Source organism: Pipistrellus hanaki (assembly GCF_964339955.1).
Source record: "Pipistrellus hanaki genome assembly, chromosome: 17".
Classification (NCBI taxonomy): Eukaryota; Metazoa; Chordata; class Mammalia; order Chiroptera; family Vespertilionidae; genus Pipistrellus; species Pipistrellus hanaki.
The window spans coordinates 38920687-38937768 of record NC_140519.1 but is presented as its reverse complement, the minus strand read 5'-3'; the positions used below and the strand labels follow the sequence as shown (position 1 = coordinate 38937768).

The 17082-nt window shown below is 40.9% G+C and overlaps 1 protein-coding gene across 1 annotated transcript; it reads left to right on the top strand.

The window, feature by feature from the left end:
* The first annotated feature begins 237 nt into the window (after nt 1-237).
* On the top strand, nt 238-16765 carry ANKRD46 (ankyrin repeat domain 46). The gene is made up of 4 exons (XM_084864600.1): nt 238-345; nt 9542-9872; nt 11236-11394; nt 14720-16765. The coding sequence occupies exons 2-4, from the start codon at nt 9562-9564 to the stop codon at nt 14934-14936; spliced, it is 687 nt and encodes a 228-aa protein (XP_084720726.1). The 5' UTR covers nt 238-345; nt 9542-9561; the 3' UTR covers nt 14937-16765.
* Nucleotides 16766-17082: the final 317 nt, after the last annotated feature.

Sequence of the window (17082 nt, the reverse complement as noted above, 5' to 3'; positions counted from 1 at the left end):
AGGCCTTCATGTAGCTGAGAGGGTGGGATGTATATTTAGGGAAGCACGTGAAAGTTGCAAAATGCTCCCAGGCTCAGATGGGAGAAAACGTTTTTAGGTCGCCTTCCCCTTCTTCTCCCATGCTTAGGTACTTGGCTTAATTCAGAGGAGACCGAGTTTCTGATGGAGAGCCGCCCGAGCCGCCGTGCACGCCCTCCGCCGCCAGGGGGCGCGCGGCCGCCGCAGCGTGAGGCCGCTCTGGCCCCGACGGGCTCCCCTCGTCTCGGTGGCCGCCTCTCCCCTCCGCCCGCCGTCATCGCCGCCGGGAGGGCGCCGCCGCTGTCACCTCTGATCGCCGGTGCCCAGGTACCTGGGGAGGGGGCCCGGGCCGCCCAGGGCGGCAGCCACTGCCACCCGCCCTGCCGGCCCCGAAGCGCCGGGGTTAGACGGCCCGGGCCTGGCCGCGGGGCCTGCGGGGCGAGGCCGCTCGAGCTCCCCGCGCTCCGCGGCGGCCGCAGGCAGCGGGCCGGACCCCGGGGCCGGCGGCGGGGCCGGGCGGCCGGGCGGCTGTCGGGCCGGGGAAGCCGCGGGCCGGGCGGCCTGTGTGCGTGGCGGTGAGGCTGGGCGGCCGGGAGGGAATCGGCCTGCGATCGCCGGCCGCGGGGGCGCGGGGACCGGGGGGCCGAGCCGCCTCCGTCCGGGCCTGGGCCGCGCGGCGCTCCCGCCGCGGAGGCGCCCGCAGGACGGCCAGACAGAGGCCGCTGGGATGTGAGCGGGTGGATGCCCAGAAGGGCCCCCGGCCCCGGTGCCCGGTTAAAAAAAACAGCGTTTGCCCCGTAATTAACATGCGATGCTGAGAGGCAGGTTGCTGACTCCCCAGATTTTCCAACACAGCGCTCTGCTTCCAGGACAAGTTATATCTATTCTGTCTGTCTGTCTATCTGTCTCTCTCTCTATGTATATGTATATGTATATGTATATGTATATGTATATGTATATGTACACGTACATGCACATATAGCATATGTATACCGTATGTATAGTATGTATATGTATGTGCGTGTATGCACACATGCACACATTACATGCTGGTACATATACACATATACATATATGTGTATATATGCATATTGATTTCAGAGAGGAAGGGAGAAGGAGAGAGAGAAATAGAAACATCAATGATGAGAGAGAATCATTGATCAGCTGCCTCTTGCATGCCCCGCACTGGGGATCGAGCCCACACCGGGAATGGAACTGTGATCTCCTGGTTCATAGGTCCACGAGCTCAACCACTGAGCCACACCAGCTAGGGCCAGGGGTGATCACTTTTAGAGTGAGTATACAGATGTTAAATTAATAATGTTGTATACGTGGAACATACACAATTTTAAAAAATATATTTTACTGATTTTTTTTTTACAGAGAGGAAGGGAGAGGGATAGAGAGTTAGAAACATCGATGAGAGAGAATCATAGATCAGCTGCCTCCTGCACACTCCCCACTGGGTATATGCCTGCAACCAAGGTACATGCCCTTGACCGGAATCGAACCTGGGATCCTTCAGTCCGCAGGTTGACGCTCTATCCACTGAGCCAAACCTATTAGGGATATGGATATATATATATCTATATATCTATATCTATATCTATATCTATATCTATATCTATATCTATCTATCTATCTATCTATCTATCTATATATATATATATATTTTTTTTTTTTTTTAAGTCCTGAGCATGACATTGTTAGAACAGGTCATTTAGGCATTTTAACTTTGGTGACACTTTTAGTCCTACTATCAGTCAGCTTTTCCTATCGCCAAGTGGTACTACCTTTTTCATTGAAATGTCTCTCTGCACCCTGGCTGGTGTTGCTCAGTGATTAGAGCACTGGCCCGTGTGCTGAAGGGTCTCAGTCGGGTTTGATTCCTTCCAAGGGGCACATACGTGGGTTGTAGGTTCGATCCCCAGCCGGTTGGGGTTGTGTACACATATACATATATACATGTACACAACCCCAACCGTGTGTGTGTGTGTGTGTGTGTGTGTGCATATATATATATATATATATATATATATATAGAGAGAGAGAGAGAGAGAGAGAGAGAATAGATATAACTTGTCCTGGAAGCAGAACACTGTGTTGGAAAATCTGGGGAGTCAGCAACCTGCCTCTCAGCATCGCATGTTAATTACGGGGCAAATGCTGTTTTTTTTTTACTGGGGCACTGGGGCCGGGGGCCATTCTGGGCATCAATGTGTCTCTCACATCATGTCCCTCCTCCAAACCTCTTCCTCTCTCTCAAGATCAATAAACATATCCTCCCATGAGGATTAAAAAAAAAAAAAAAAAGTTACAGCCTTTCTGGTTCTTGGTATCCTTATCTGCAAAATAAGGGATCGGGTGAGAAGATCCTAGGTGACCATTCCACCTCTGAATTTTCATGGAAATATTTAGGTTTCGCCTCCGAGCGCAATCCTGTGTACCTTCAAACTGTTTTAGGTGAAACATGGTGTACATTTTGTGGACTATTTAGAAAATAAGGAATTCTTTTTTTTTTTTAAATATATTTTATTGATTTTTCACAGAGAGGAAGAGAGAGGGATAGAGAGTCAGAAACATCCATGAGAGAGAATCATCGATCAGCTGCCTCTTGCACACCCCCTACCAGTGATGTGCCCGCAACCAAGGTACATGCCCTTGACTCGGGACCTTTCAGTCCGCAGGTCGACGCTCTATCCACTGAGCCAAACGGGTCTCGGCGAGAAAATAAGGAATTCTTTGCAAAAGTTGTAATTCCTATATTTTTAAGTAAAACCAAATAACAAGAATGCCTTTTTTGTAACACTTTAATTCTGTGTAAATGAAATCTGCTGAAGTGGGGTCACTGAGGTTTAGATTTTGGAATCGGCCTGGAACATATTTATGACATTAATTTGGTAAACTTTTTAAAAGGAAAGTTTAACTTCATCCCAACTCTAAATTTTCACAAATTCAGAATTAGTGAGAATTGTAACGATAAGTAACTGAAATTAGAGAAACTTCCGTGGCACTCTTCTTGCTTCCTACCTTTACTAGATGCTCAAGTTGCACTTGAAGTCCAGGTAGACCACAAGGTGGCACCATTAGGCCGTATAAATAAAGTGTTGCTGTAGAGAAAAAACATATTTTCTTTTAAAAAATCAAATAAGCTTTTACAGAAGCATTTTATGTGCACGACAGACTGCAGATTGACCTCCCATTGCTTAATTTAATGTCTTTATTACATAATCACTAGAGGCCCAGTGCATGACAATTCATGCACTGCAGGGGGGGTCCCTCAACCCGGCCTGCCACCTCTTACAGTCCTGGAGTCCTCAGGGGCGGGAAGCGACCTGGCCATCAGGGGAAGGTGACGCCCCATCACACCTCCGCTGCTGCCACTGCCAACAGCGCAAGCCTCGGCCGGCCCTGGTTACCTGAACCTCAGGTGGCCCTGGGTGGCTGGGCAGCCGCCATCCAACGCTTGCCTGTGTCTTGGGCCAGACCTGGGCAGCTGGGGGATTGAGAGGACTGGGGACTCCGGAGGCAGGTGCGTGGGCTGTGCCATGTGACTGCTGCCTCAGCAGGGCTGAGGGGACTGGGCGCCACCATCTTTGGCAGTCAGCATATTCTTTCCTTATTGGCTGTGGGTGCTGCCATTCTTGTGAGGGCATGATGGTCAATTAGCATATTCCCTTTTTATTAGATAGGACAAGTTACAAACAAAACTTTCAATGGAAGAAGTCTCTTACTAAGAATTTTAAATATGGTAAAATTACACAGTAAAGATTTTGGAAAATACTGAAAGGTATTAAAGTGAAATAAAAATATCCAAGATGACCAATATTCCCTTTGTGAAAATTTAATTTTGATATATTTTAAGCCAATATCTTTTTAAATCTTGAATTGCAACTACATTTTAATAATGTAAACGAATAATAAAGCAATATAAATATTGCAGGAAATGCATAGCAGAAATCCCTTTTGATTTTTTTAAATTTCCTGATGGAGAAAGAAAGTTTTAGGTGTTTTCTCGCTCCTTCAGTGAATAAGAAATACTTGAAAATAATGAGTCCAGGAATTTAGTCACTTCTTGTAAAGTAGGAAACATTTCCAAATATTTTATTGTTTTTTCACATTTAAAAAATTTTATTTATGTGAGATGATTGCAAAGAGTTGATTCAGGATATATGAGCTGTACTGATGTTTCCTATAAAGTAAGAAACATTTCCAGATATTGTTTTTCCACAGTTTAAAAAGAAGTTTATTTTCAATAAAATAATTGTAAGGAATTAATTCAGAATTTGTGGATTAGAACTAATGTTTCCCCTTATGTAATCTTAGATAGAAAGGTTTGTTAAACTGATTTATTATATTAAAAAGAACCTTATAAAAACAAACTAAGTGACTTAATTTTTTTACCCATAAAATGAGGATAATGATAGTACTTACCTTACAGAATTTTTATGAGGATTATACTAGTGATTACAAGAAAAAACACTTAAATAGTACCTGGAGTGTAGTAATTTAATAAATGTTAACTATTATGTATCTCAGATGTTGCTAAACAGTTGTCTGCATCGTAATAGCAGATATACACATTCTTTTCCCCCCTTTTTATTAAGCTTTGATTTCTAAGAAACTCTACTAAGTAATATGTGATTAGCCTACTTTTGATTATTACATGAACTTAAACATAACGAACTGGCCTTCCTTAAAGAAGCATTCCGTAATTCACACATTTCACACCTTTACTGCATAAAGAATTTTAGACCCAGTCAAATTAGATTAAACTGTTGGAAATAAGACAAAATGTGGATTCTCCACAAATTTAGAAATAAAGTAAAAATGTATCTGTCATGGTGGATCCAGCTCTAAATATTACTCCTATTGAACATCTATTAATAGTAATTCTTCTTGAGCCTTGGAAGTAAAACTTAGAAGATTCTACTTATATACTTCCTTCTTCAGATGTACTTCATAGTACTGGCATATCCTGAAAAGATAGTATTCGCAATTCCTTTTTAAATTTACTTAGTACCAGGCTTTCAGAAAGAGGCCTACCTTTTTTTTTTTTTTTTTTTTTTTACATTAGGAACTCAAATACTCACATATGTGTCTTTATTTTAGTTAGATAACTCAAAGGTTAAAAATTGGAATTGTAGCTATATGATCTATGATAATTTAGTCAATCTTCCTGATTTTATTCACTTCCATAACTTCTTGAGGAAGCTATGAATAGATTTCTAGTGGTTAAGATCTAATTGGGGTCATGGACATTTTCTTGGCAGGTTTCTAGGAATTAGATCTAATGTATTGTACAGTATTGTTTGCCATCACATAATTTGACCAAGTTTATTTTCTTATGGGGTCGAGTCAGATCAAAAGAAAAGGGCAGGAATGTCTTCCTGTGGATGAAGGGAACATTAAGATATGGGCAGGGGTGGCTTTATAACCTAATTCTATCTCCAAACAAGAAGCAAAACTCGTTCTTCTCATAACCCTGCTGTCTTCAGAGTAACCCACCCTGCACCATTTTAACATGAAAATTAAAGCCAGGTTATGTATTAGAGACAGGCTGTCGTCATAGAGACTCAGCTCCAGGGCTCAGGGAAGGAAGGACAATGCCAGGCTTTAGGTGAGTGAGCATTTGTTTAAGGAAATCGATGAAGTGGCCCTGAGAGAGGAAGCTTGTCCAAGCTGTCCTAGAGAATCGCAGGGAACTAGGGAACGGCTGAGGAGGGCAGATGTTTCCTGTGTTCTCAGCCGCCAGGTTATTTGTTGACACTGTTGTGGGACTAATCCTCACATATGGTTTGTCAGCCCCGGCCTTCACCTCCAGCCCAGCCCTGAGAGCCTTTATGATAGAACCCGACTTACCTATTGTAATCAGAGCTTCACCGAGCACTGCTAATTATTTCTCTGTCCAGGTTAATTCTGAGGGGTTTGATGCCAGTGAACATGAATGACCAGTGAAAGGTAAACCTGCATTTCAGCCAGAGCTGGGCATTTGGGATTTGGACTTTAAACCCCACCACTTAGCATGGCACTGGCACATTTCGGGCACACGGTAAATGTTTGCTTAACAAAGCTATGTTGGTTTTCTATGGGCCACACTGCCCCCTCTGCCACAGAACCTCAAGAACAAGAGCACAGGGGGACGGACGGCTCTCTCAAAATCTCTCTCTATGTGCAGCGGGGACCCGACTGGTGCCAGCGAAAGCCTGAAGGTGGAGCAGCCATGTGGGGGAGACCACAGATAGATTTGAGCCGGGGTTTCCTTCACACTGAAAAGAAGAGGGGGAAGACAGTCAGGAGGCCAGCTAGCCACCACTGACATGAAAAATCGGCATTCGGAATGCTGGTGACTGAGAGTGAATTTTGGGAGCGCAGTTTTTTCTCTGCTGATGACACATGATTTGATTCTTTTGGTTTTATCTTTCTGACATCTTTTCTTATTTGTGAGCAACAGAGCCTGTTTGTTCTTCCTTTTCACTGCTTTATTACCCGTCAGTTACTTTACTAGCCTCATCACCCATAGATTTTCTGGGGAATACCTACAGGCTGCACTAGCTTGTCTGTGTTTTAAGGGAGCAGCAAGGTCTTTTTCACACCACACCTTTGTTATAACTGAATCTTATATTTACTGTGGATCCTCTCCGGTTCATTCTGGATATCCTGTTGAGCCTTCTTAGGAATGCAGAGAGCTGCCAGGTGACCACTGGAAAAAGATCTCATCTTAAGGCAGACACTAATATTTTCTACTGTGGCCTTGCTTTAAGACAGAGTCAGTTCTGTGATCAACATGAGAAATGTTATCTGTCACCGAGCTTATTAAATTTGGGGTAAGGCTAGCAGTTTCTCAAGGGCACAAAGGAACTCACGAGATGCACCACTCTTATTCTTTCTTAAAAACATTAACCAGAAAGGCTTTTCTTTTCTTTTATTAACTGAGCCAACACTCAAAAGAATCCCAGTCTGCAAACCACAAGAATTCTAACAAAAAACACCAAGTGAATTGTTTTTCAGCATCTATTCATACATAATTTAACCAAAACACATTACATCTTGAAAAGCTCTTATGTTGTTTCTCCCCCCCTGCCCCTCCCCAAGTTTGTGATAGATTTGTCTTTTTTAATGATCCAATCCAATGAATGCTTGTAGGGGGAAAGAGGGAGGTTATCCTCAAAAAGAAGATTCTTGACAATTTTATTGAGTCATTCTCATTGGGTTAGTTTCTTTTAAAAGCATTATATAATGTCATAATATGAAGTTTATTTTATCTTGGTCTCTATAATTCTTAATCATAAGCAGGTTTTCCCCTTATTTAGGATTATCTTTAACAACTTCTCACTTTTTATATCCAACGGGTCATTAAGTTGTGCTAATTTTATCTTGTATCTTCCTCTCCAGTATTCCCCCTTCTCTCTGCCACTCCGTTAGATCAGGTTCTCATCATTTCTTGTCTGGCTTTCTGCAATGACCTATTGATTGATTTCCCTGTCTCCAATTTTGATCCCCTTCAATCTAAGTCCTCCATATTGCTAACTAAGTAATCTTTATGGAAGACTAATATAACGAATGATCATGCCATTTTCTTGGCTTAACATCCTTCAATGACTCTTTACTAAAATTTGGGTACAATGAATCTTCGGAGCTGTTGGAACATTAAATAAAATTCAGTAAGAAGCTCCAGGGCAGTGCCTGGCTCAGCACAGGCCGGAGTATCTGTTAATGTTTTCCCTTTGCACAGAGCACCTATGGCAGCAGCAGCGCTCCAGTGTAAGGAAGCCCGGGATTAGAGGGGCAGTGGCTCTGCTGGGAGACCCGGCTCAAAGGTGTCGGAGCCAAGAATTTCATTAAACCACAGCCGTGCTCAGCTGATTCCTGGAGGTGGGAGGGTGGGCACAAGAATAGATTGGTCTTGCATCCGTTTCCATTCGTGTTCCAGAAAGACAGACTCTGGCTGATGAGTAACAAGCCAAGCTCATCTCTGACTGAGCTTCAGTAACCTTAGAGTGGGAGTCATCTCTTTGGTTTTCTTGTTTGGTTTGTGTTTCTTGTTTTGGTTTGTTTTCAGTTTCTTTAATAAAGATTAGTCAGGCTTTAACTTATTCTTACATAAACCTCGAGGGGGTTAAGAGGGAGACATCGAGATAGAGAGATGGAGAGAGAAAGAGAGAAAGAGAAAGCGGGGGGAGGGAAACCACTGGGGTAGGAAAGAGATGTAGACAAACTGACTGGTGAAGCTGCACTACTCAGGTGGATGAAATATTAGGGAGGACACAGATGGGATTGCTGCCTTTGTCCTACCTCTATTCCTGGACAGACCTGCTTTTCCTCATCTCAGTCTTCAGACAATGGGAGTTTGGTAAAGTCAGATATTAATTAATTAATTAATTGTCTTTAAAATATTTATTAATTACATATTTATTAATTATTGATTTTAGAGAGGAAAGGAGAAGGAGAGAGATTGAAACATCAGTGTTGAGAGAGAATCATTGATAGGCTGCCTCCTGCATGTCCCCTATTGAGGGATCGAGCCCTCAATCTAGGCATTTATCCTTGACTGGAATTGAACCCAGGACCCTTTAGTTGCTGGCTGATGCTCTATCCACTTATCCATACCAGCTAGGGCTTTTAAAAAAAATTTAGAGAGGAAAGGGGGAGAGAAAGAAACATCTATTAGAGAGCAAGCATTGATCAGCTGCTTCCTGCACTCCCCCTACTGGGGACTGAGCCCAAATGCCTGACCAGGGATGGAGCCAGCAACCTTCCAGTTCATAGGACAACGCCCAACCACTGGACCACACCGGCCAGGGATAAAGTCAGATAACCATAGAACACAGAAGAGAAGGTTCGAAACTGTAAAAAAGATGGACAATCTGAAATGATTTATGACATTTCCAATTTTTAAATTGAGTTAGCTGCTTTCCTTAGCTTTTCTCTTTCTATTAAAATTTGAAGTTTGTACTATAAACAACAGTTAGCAGGAACTTATTGGGTATTGATTTTACTGTTTTTTTAAATGCTAATTAGTTAACTGTTGAGCAGTAGTTCTGTTTACCATATAGAATATCTCAAATACAATAAGAAGCAAATATATGAAGGAATTACTTTGTTTTAAATAAGAATCTGAGGAGTGTGTGTGTGTGTGTGTGTGTGTGTGTGTGCAGTCTAAGGATGGGTATCTTTGTTTTCTAAAGGCATCTTTCTACATGTACCTTTGTTTTCTAGACTTAAATCTAAGCAGTTATATCTTGCTTAACTTTAAAAATAGCTTAATCTTTTTTACACGGTGAAAGGCAAAATAAAGCTTTATAGTAATTTAATTGCAAATTTGACCCAGCAGATATGAAGGAAATGAGACATTTTAATGGAAAATAAAGTGTAATTGATAACTTGGTTGTAGTATCTGTTTGGAGAGGCAATTCACTGGAGGCAGGAGGCCAAGAAGGATAACAGAAAGTGCTTTTCTAAATGACTTCATTGTCCTGATTCAGTTTGGCTTCGCTGAGGCTTACCTCCTATTTCATTACAGGCATCCACCACATTGGAACCATGTCCTACGTTTTTGTAAACGACTCTTCTCAGACTAATGTGCCCTTGCTACAAGCCTGCATTGACGGAGACTTTAACTATTCCAAGCGGCTTCTGGAAAGTGGATTTGACCCCAACATTCGTGACAGCAGGGGCAGAACGGGCCTTCACCTTGCCGCAGCCCGCGGGAACGTGGACATCTGCCAGCTGCTGCATAAATTTGGGGCTGATCTTCTGGCCACGGATTACCAGGGGAACACAGCTCTTCATCTCTGTGGTCATGTGGACACTATTCAATTCTTAGTCTCCAATGGACTCAAAATTGATATTTGGTAAGTTCTCTGTGGTTTTTGAAGTCTAGTCATTTCTCCCCATTAATCTCCACCCAGTGGGCTAATCTTGGAGTCTTTTGGTTTTGCTTCCTCATTGATCAGCTGTAGGGATATGTTCAGAAGGGCATTGAGAACAATGGAGTCTTGTTAGGGGGGTGAGGGGACAAGGGGTTGACTTTTAGATTTATGCTGAAGCAGTATGCATTCTTCTTGGAAAATAGTGGCTGGGTTCTGCTATTAATTGTGTGTTGTAAGGCAAGAAAAAAAGAAGACCTGAAGTTGGTTGAAAAATCTATTATGGGCTGGGCACTCTGTTTACTTAAGTTAGCTCAAAAGGAATGTAGTAGGTATTATCTTCATTTGACAGAAAAAATAGTTGTGACAAGAAAGGTTAAATGACTTGACAAAGGTCACATAGCTAGAATTTGAACCTAGTTCCACCTGTTTCCAAAACTTGTTTGGCTTCTATCATATAACATTCTGTGCCAGCTTCATAATCTCTGTGAGGCTCAGAGTCCTTTTTATACTGAACCATTTGGAGAAGTGGTTCTCTTTATTTGTTGTAGAGATTCTTTCTTTCTTGAGTGGGAAAGATGTCTGGCCACCTTTAAAGCTGAGCTGGACCAGAGTTACATCTTGCCCTAATTTATTGGTGCTTTCATGTCTCTAAATATGAATAAGACAGTAAGTGGTTCTGCTACTATAAAGATAGTATGTGGTGGGAATTGACTACAGGATTGAGTTATTCGGGCTCTTCCTATTGTCAGTGTTACTAGTAAATAGCTAGGTAAACCAAAGCAGTTTATTTTGGTTGCTTTTGGGATTTTTTAAAAATTCTTAGACTTAAAATACACATATAAATTGATTTCAGAGAGGAAGAGAGAGTGAGAGAGAGATAGAGACATCAGTGATGTCAGAGAATCGTTGATCCTGCATGCCCCACAGTGGGGATCAAGCCCACAATCTGGGCATGTGTCCTGACCAGGAATTGAACCAGTGACCTGGTTCATAGGTCAATATTCAACCACTGAGCCATGCCCGCCAAGCTAATTTTTAGATTTTTTAAAGAATATAAACATTTTTTCTTATAAAATGTAAACGTTAAATAAAAATGAATATAGAATTAGATTTTCCAGCCAATTTCTGGGAGGATGTCCTCTTTTTTCTTATTCTCATTTATTTGCTCTTTTGCCTATACTTCTCTTTTCCTTTTCCCTAACTAAGAATTCAGGCTTCAGCTTGATCATTGGTTCTGCTCTGGGTTTTCATTTTGGCTTAATTGGGCCTATCTACACTAGTAGGTACTAGCAATGTAATACAACTACCGTGATGACCTCTCTTTTTTTTTTTCTTTTTTTTTTAGCAATCATCAAGGTGCTACACCCTTAGTTCTGGCAAAGCGCAGGGGAGTAAATAAAGATGTCATCCGATTGCTGGAGTCTTTGGAAGAACAGGAAGTAAAAGGATTTAACAGAGGAACCCATACAAAACTGGAGACCATGCAGACAGCTGAGAGTGAAAGGTACTGAAGATACAATTTTTTAATGGGCAAGTCACTTTAAGTCCCTGGATCTTTTATGACAACTTTGTAAGTTTTCTATTTATTTGCTTTCAAGTACAGAGCTTTGATACTTCCTTTGAATTCTCTATGGGTCCCTGTGGCTCCTGATAGCAGTTGAGAAGCTGTTAACAGAAAGCACTGTGTGTCCCAGGCAATAACTCTCTGTGCAGGGGAACCTGCTGCAGCGCAGTGCCAGGGAGCAGAGGTGGCTAGAACTGCAGGTGAGGGGAGCGAGCGGGGTTTGAGGGTTTAGAACAGTCATGGAAGGAATGGGGTGTCAGAAAGGGAGAGAAGGGTAAGTAAGGCTAAGAACTTAGACAGTACTAGAAAAGACCAAAAGGTAGTTTCAAGGGCAGGAAAGTGGGCTGCTGAGGAAAAGGAAAACAGAAGGAAAGGAGATAAATTTAACATGTACACAATTCAGTAATGTGAAAGTGAAAGTGACTTTTCCATGAGTTGGAACAAATAAAACTTGGCCTCCTGTGAGTAATTGAAGCGAAAGCAGTGACTGACTGGGTCTTCAGTGTCTCAGAATCTCTCTCCAGAAGCAGCTCAGAACACAGTTCAGGGGGCGCTGAGAAGGTGACAAACCATTTTTTCTCTTGGCCTCACTGGCTCAACAGATAGTCAGTGAGCCAGATGTTTTTGTGCTAGCACATAGTTTCATTGACCACCGTGGAGTGTAAGCCTTCTAGATATTACCAGGTAAGAAGGACTAGGGGCTTATGATAGTCTCCCCCGACAATGTTCAGTGGGATGTATTTCACGGGCCCTCATCAGGTATTGACCCAGTAGCTGAGTGATCAGATGTGGATTTAGTATGATATAGACCACCTAGACCAGTGGTTGGCAAACTCACTAGTCAACAGAGCCAAATATCACCAGCACAATGATTGAAATTTCTTTTGAGAGCCAAATTTTTTAAACTTAAACTTCTTCTAATGCCACTTCTTCAAAATAGACTTGCCCAGGCCATGGTATTTTGTAGAAGAAGAGCCACACTCAAGGGGCCAAAGAGCTGCATGTGCCTCATGAGCTGCAGTTTGCTGACCACGGACCTGGATCATCAGAATCATTGTTTCTTTGAGTTCTACGTGGAATCCTCTCTATTTTGCATGGTTCACCCTGCAGTTCCTTTGTCCATATGATTGTTTTCCTCCCTATTCATGTGCTGGCTGGTATTACATTCCTTTGGACCATTAATTTCACTCTGAAGCTTAGGACTGTTGAAGGTGTATTGTCCTTTAACCAGTAGACACCTAGTGTTAGACTACAGTAGAACTACAGTAGACTACAGTCTCAAAGAAAAGTTCCTTTCTGGTAGTACAGGTTAACTAAGACAGTGTAGGTGACAAATGTACCCAAAAATTCACATGCACACACACAGACATGCTAGAAGTGGGTATTCCAAAGACAGTAGAAACATTTCATTGAATAGAGTCACTAAAAAATTCTGATGGGCAGAGTGTAATGAGCTCCAGGAGAAGGCTCAATGAATTCTTAGAGTATGAGAGCAAATCAGCTCAGGTATAATCAGTAAATTTTATGTCAGCATTAACTTCTCACCTTCTTTATCTCTTTATGGTTTTACATGTTTAAACTTTCTTAGTATTCTAATCTTATTTTTAACTTGCTTCAGTTTTCCTAGATTTTTGTATTGTAAATTCCTACTAAAAATGTCTTCTTGGAATCAGAGAATAAACATCTTTTAATATGAAAAATTGTGGATGTCAAGCGCACTGGCTCAGTAGGAAGTCAACTTCCTGTGATGAGAGAAGGCCTCTAGTAGGAAAGGCTGCAGGACTCTGGTTGACAGTGTCAAGAAGTAAAAATGAAGCTGTAGATTAAAAAAAAAAAAACCCTGCTAATTTTATATAGTAAACCAGACTTGAAGACACTGTTTTATGCTGTTTGCGTTGTTTTGTACCCAGGTGGTTGGAAGAATATGAAAGGGTTTAGGGAGGGTAGTAATGATTTTTCTAAGCAATAGATAGTTGAAACATATGATTATGGTCATTGTGGCTTTAATCTAAATGATAGCCTGCTGTTCGGCCTCGTGTTGTGACATAATCGTGGGTGCTAATCCCTTTGAGCTTTGAACTCATCATAGTGCGGGCGTTCAGGTACGGAAGTCAGATATATTGTTTTCTGTTTATAGCATCATATTTCTCCTTGATAGAGTTCTGAAAGCCAGAGTCAATGCTTTTATGGTGTTTGTACTACCTTGTTTCAACTGGGTTCAGCCATTATGCAGAAGAGAAATAATCGTATTCTGTACTAGAGGCCTGGTGCATGAAATTCGTGCATGGGGGGGAGGAGGAGGTCCCTCAGCCAGCCTACACCCTCTTACAGTCTGGGAGCCCTTAGGGGATGTCTGACTGACGGCTTATAATAGTCGTGTCAATCGGACATCCTTAGTGTGCCAGGTAGCGGGAGAGGCTCCTGCCATCACCACTGTGCTCACCAGTCTTGAACCAGCTCAGGGCTTCTGGCTGAGTGCCCCCCCCCCCCCTCCGTGAGAGCACACTAACCACCAGGAGGCAGCTCCTGAGTTGAGTGTTGGCCCCCTGCTGGTCAGTATGTGTCATAGCTGCTGGTCATTCTGCCACTTAGTTGATTTGCATATTAGCCTTTTATTATATAGGATTATTGTAAAACTAAAACCAGTGGGAGGAAACTATTAAAAAGAATTCCTAATGAGTAGATTTGTTCAATTAGCAGTAACAGATTGAGAAGTAGGCTTCTATTATTAGAGAATTACAGATAAAAGAAGAAATTCCTTCATTGATCAGATTATTAAAGTAAATAATAATTCTCTTTTAACTTTGAGTTTCACATACTGCATTAAATGATTTTTTAGATTTTCCCATCTTTGCTTATTTTCATTAACACAAATTCTCAAATTATGAATCTTCGTTTTGAATTCTTCTAAATTTAAAATAAATTTGGTTTAGTATCTAATGGAAACAACTCTTTTGATCTACTTAAAGACCCCTGCTTGGGACTTTTTATTAGAAAAGGACTTTTAACTTGGACTCTGCTAGATACAAATCCAGGAAGCATAATTATTGTAGTTTAGCAACTTACAGTTCAAGGTAGCTTGTCCAAATACATAAATCAGTACATGGGTGTGTGAGATGTATACGTACACACATCAGTTTTCTGCTTGTGAGAATTGTGTTGTGAAGTTGTTCTTTTCTAAATAACGGTTTCTATTACTTTTATGTTTTTGAAATGGGTGAGATGTGTTGTTTCATGCCTATTTCTTTTTTCTCTGTCTTCACAGCGCCATGGAAAGCCATTCCCTCCTCAACCCCAACCTACAGCAAGGTGAAGGCGTCCTGTCCAGCTTCCAAACCACGTGGCAGGAGTTTGTAGAGGATCTGGGCTTCTGGAGGGTTTTGCTCTTGATCTTTGTCATTGCTCTGCTGTCCCTCGGTATTGCCTACTATGTGAGCGGGGTGCTGCCCTTCGTGGAAAACCAGCCGGAACTGGTGCATTGAAGGAGCCCGGGGAAGGTGCGGCACATGCCTGTTTCCTGGCTTCCGTGTTTCTCAGTTTCTCAAAATTGTTCTCTTAGTGCAAGGCAGTGAGGCCTGTACATCGTTTTCTTTTTGCATTTTTTACATATTGTAATCCTTTCAACTGCCATGTTCGTTTGAACTGACTGCATACTGTAGTCAGTATACTGCATCCTAAAGCTACCTGTGACTCAACCTGACTTCTTAGGAACACACAGCAATGTGCGGTAAAACATGGAAATGACGAAAGAAAGAAAGAGAAGGGAAGTCCCTGCTATAGAAACCTAATCCCAACATAGGACCAACTGAAATGACATGTTCAGAAAGAAGAAAGGCTTCCTTGTGGGGTCAGTTTTGGCTGGTGGTTTTGTTTCGTTTTTGTTTGTTTCTTTTTGCAAGAGCCCCTTTCCTCTTTTTATTTATAGTCTTGGAATAGAGGAGAGAATGAAACATTCAGCTTAAAACTTGAAGTGCTTTTTTTCAAATTCCGCATGGAAAGTCAGTATTGATGAGTCTGTTTGGTTTATTTTAGTACTTTCAAGTTTAGTCACAAACCAAATAGAACTTTTGAAAGAGCTATATTTTCTTCAAAAAATTATTGATTTGATCTTATATTTATTTGTTTTTAGGATAATTTTGTGTTTTTTTTTTTTTTTTTTTTTGTAAAGTATTTTGCTTGTTGTTAATATGGGTGGCAAATGAACTTGAGGGGTTCATTTTGTTCACTTTTCAATTTCCCCTAGAGTTTATTTCAAGGATAATCTGTTCATCAAAAATATAGTCAGAGAACTTTTTCTGTTCAGTAGTTAGCAGGGAAAAATAACTCTGATATTTAATGGTCATTGTAATTTTTTAGTGCTATTACGATAGTGGAAAATTCAGTTCTGTAAGCTTGCCATGTTATCACAATTGTATTGTAGTTCATATTTATTTCATTTTATGTGTAGCCCTTGTAGGGGCTCTGTAGGATTGTCATAACAATTTCAGCCATGTCAGTAATTCTCCAGAGGCAAGACAGATGGAGTATTTCTGGCTTAACAGCTGAACACGATGGTACTGGGTGTCATAAATGTTTTATGAGTGGTAATATTATGTAAATTGAAATTTGGCTCCTAAACTATATTGAAGCTTTTAGCAGTATGTTTGAAGGCCTCTTTTGTTAATGTATTCTGTTATGTATAAAAAATGTTCTTGGGCTATTAAAAAAGAATATGAAGACTGATAATTGTTCATTGGGCATAGTTAGACAACTATAATGAACTAACGGTTCTACTTTTTAGAACAAAGACTTCTAAGCTACTGCTAATCGAATTGTTGCTAGAATTCCAACTTTTAGTTTAGAATAGAATTGGCATTTCTGTGATTCTTGTTGCTTCTTGCTATTTGCTTTTTTTGTATTTACATATCTAAGATTGAGGAGGCTTTATCCTCCTTTTGTTGTGTCTCTTTCCTCCCTTAAAGAGCTGTTTTAAAATGCCTGATTTATCTGGCTGCTTCAGTACCAGATCACAGAGTCCTGCTTTTAGATTAGATAACAAAATAAACCTTACTTGATATAAATACAATAAAAACTGGATTTTAGAACAGAGAGCACTAGAACACTAGAACTCAAAATATGTTCATAACGAAAGCTGTAGAACTAGCTTTCCATTTGTTTGCAAATCGAAACAGATATGCACATTGGCTAAATATACATGTACATATGTTGCACTTTTATGTTTCCTTTTAAGTCCTGATTTCTTTGTATTTTATTCTCTGCATCAGAATTTAGCGACATTACAAATAAATGTATATATAATCTCTTAATCACAGTCCAGTTTTCAGTTTATCATAGTTTTTCTTTTAAGGTGTTTTTTTGTTTCTTTTTGTTTTGTTTTGTTTTAAGGTTTTGTTTTTTTTTTTTTAAAAACGGGTTGCAATTTGTTTAGAAAACAAAGAGGTTTTTTTCAGATGTGGTTTAATAGTTATATCAGGTTTACATGTTTGCCTTATAATTGCTCTGAAACTAATTTGGGTGAATTGCTTGTGGATTTAAAAGTGATAATAACTTGGTGCTAATATCTCCCAGTTATACAAGTCACATTACATGCCTCATTTCATTTCATTCATTTCATCCTTATGTTCCCCC

Coding starts and splice junctions, on each gene's coding strand:
- ANKRD46 (XM_084864600.1), top strand. CDS start 9,562: ATGTCCTACGTTTTTGTAAACGACTCTTCTCAGACTAATGTGCCCTTG. Junction 9,873..11,235: donor GGACTCAAAATTGATATTTG/GTAAGTTCTCTG, acceptor TTTTTTTTTTAG/CAATCATCAAGGTGCTACAC. Junction 11,395..14,719: donor CAGACAGCTGAGAGTGAAAG/GTACTGAAGATA, acceptor CTGTCTTCACAG/CGCCATGGAAAGCCATTCCC.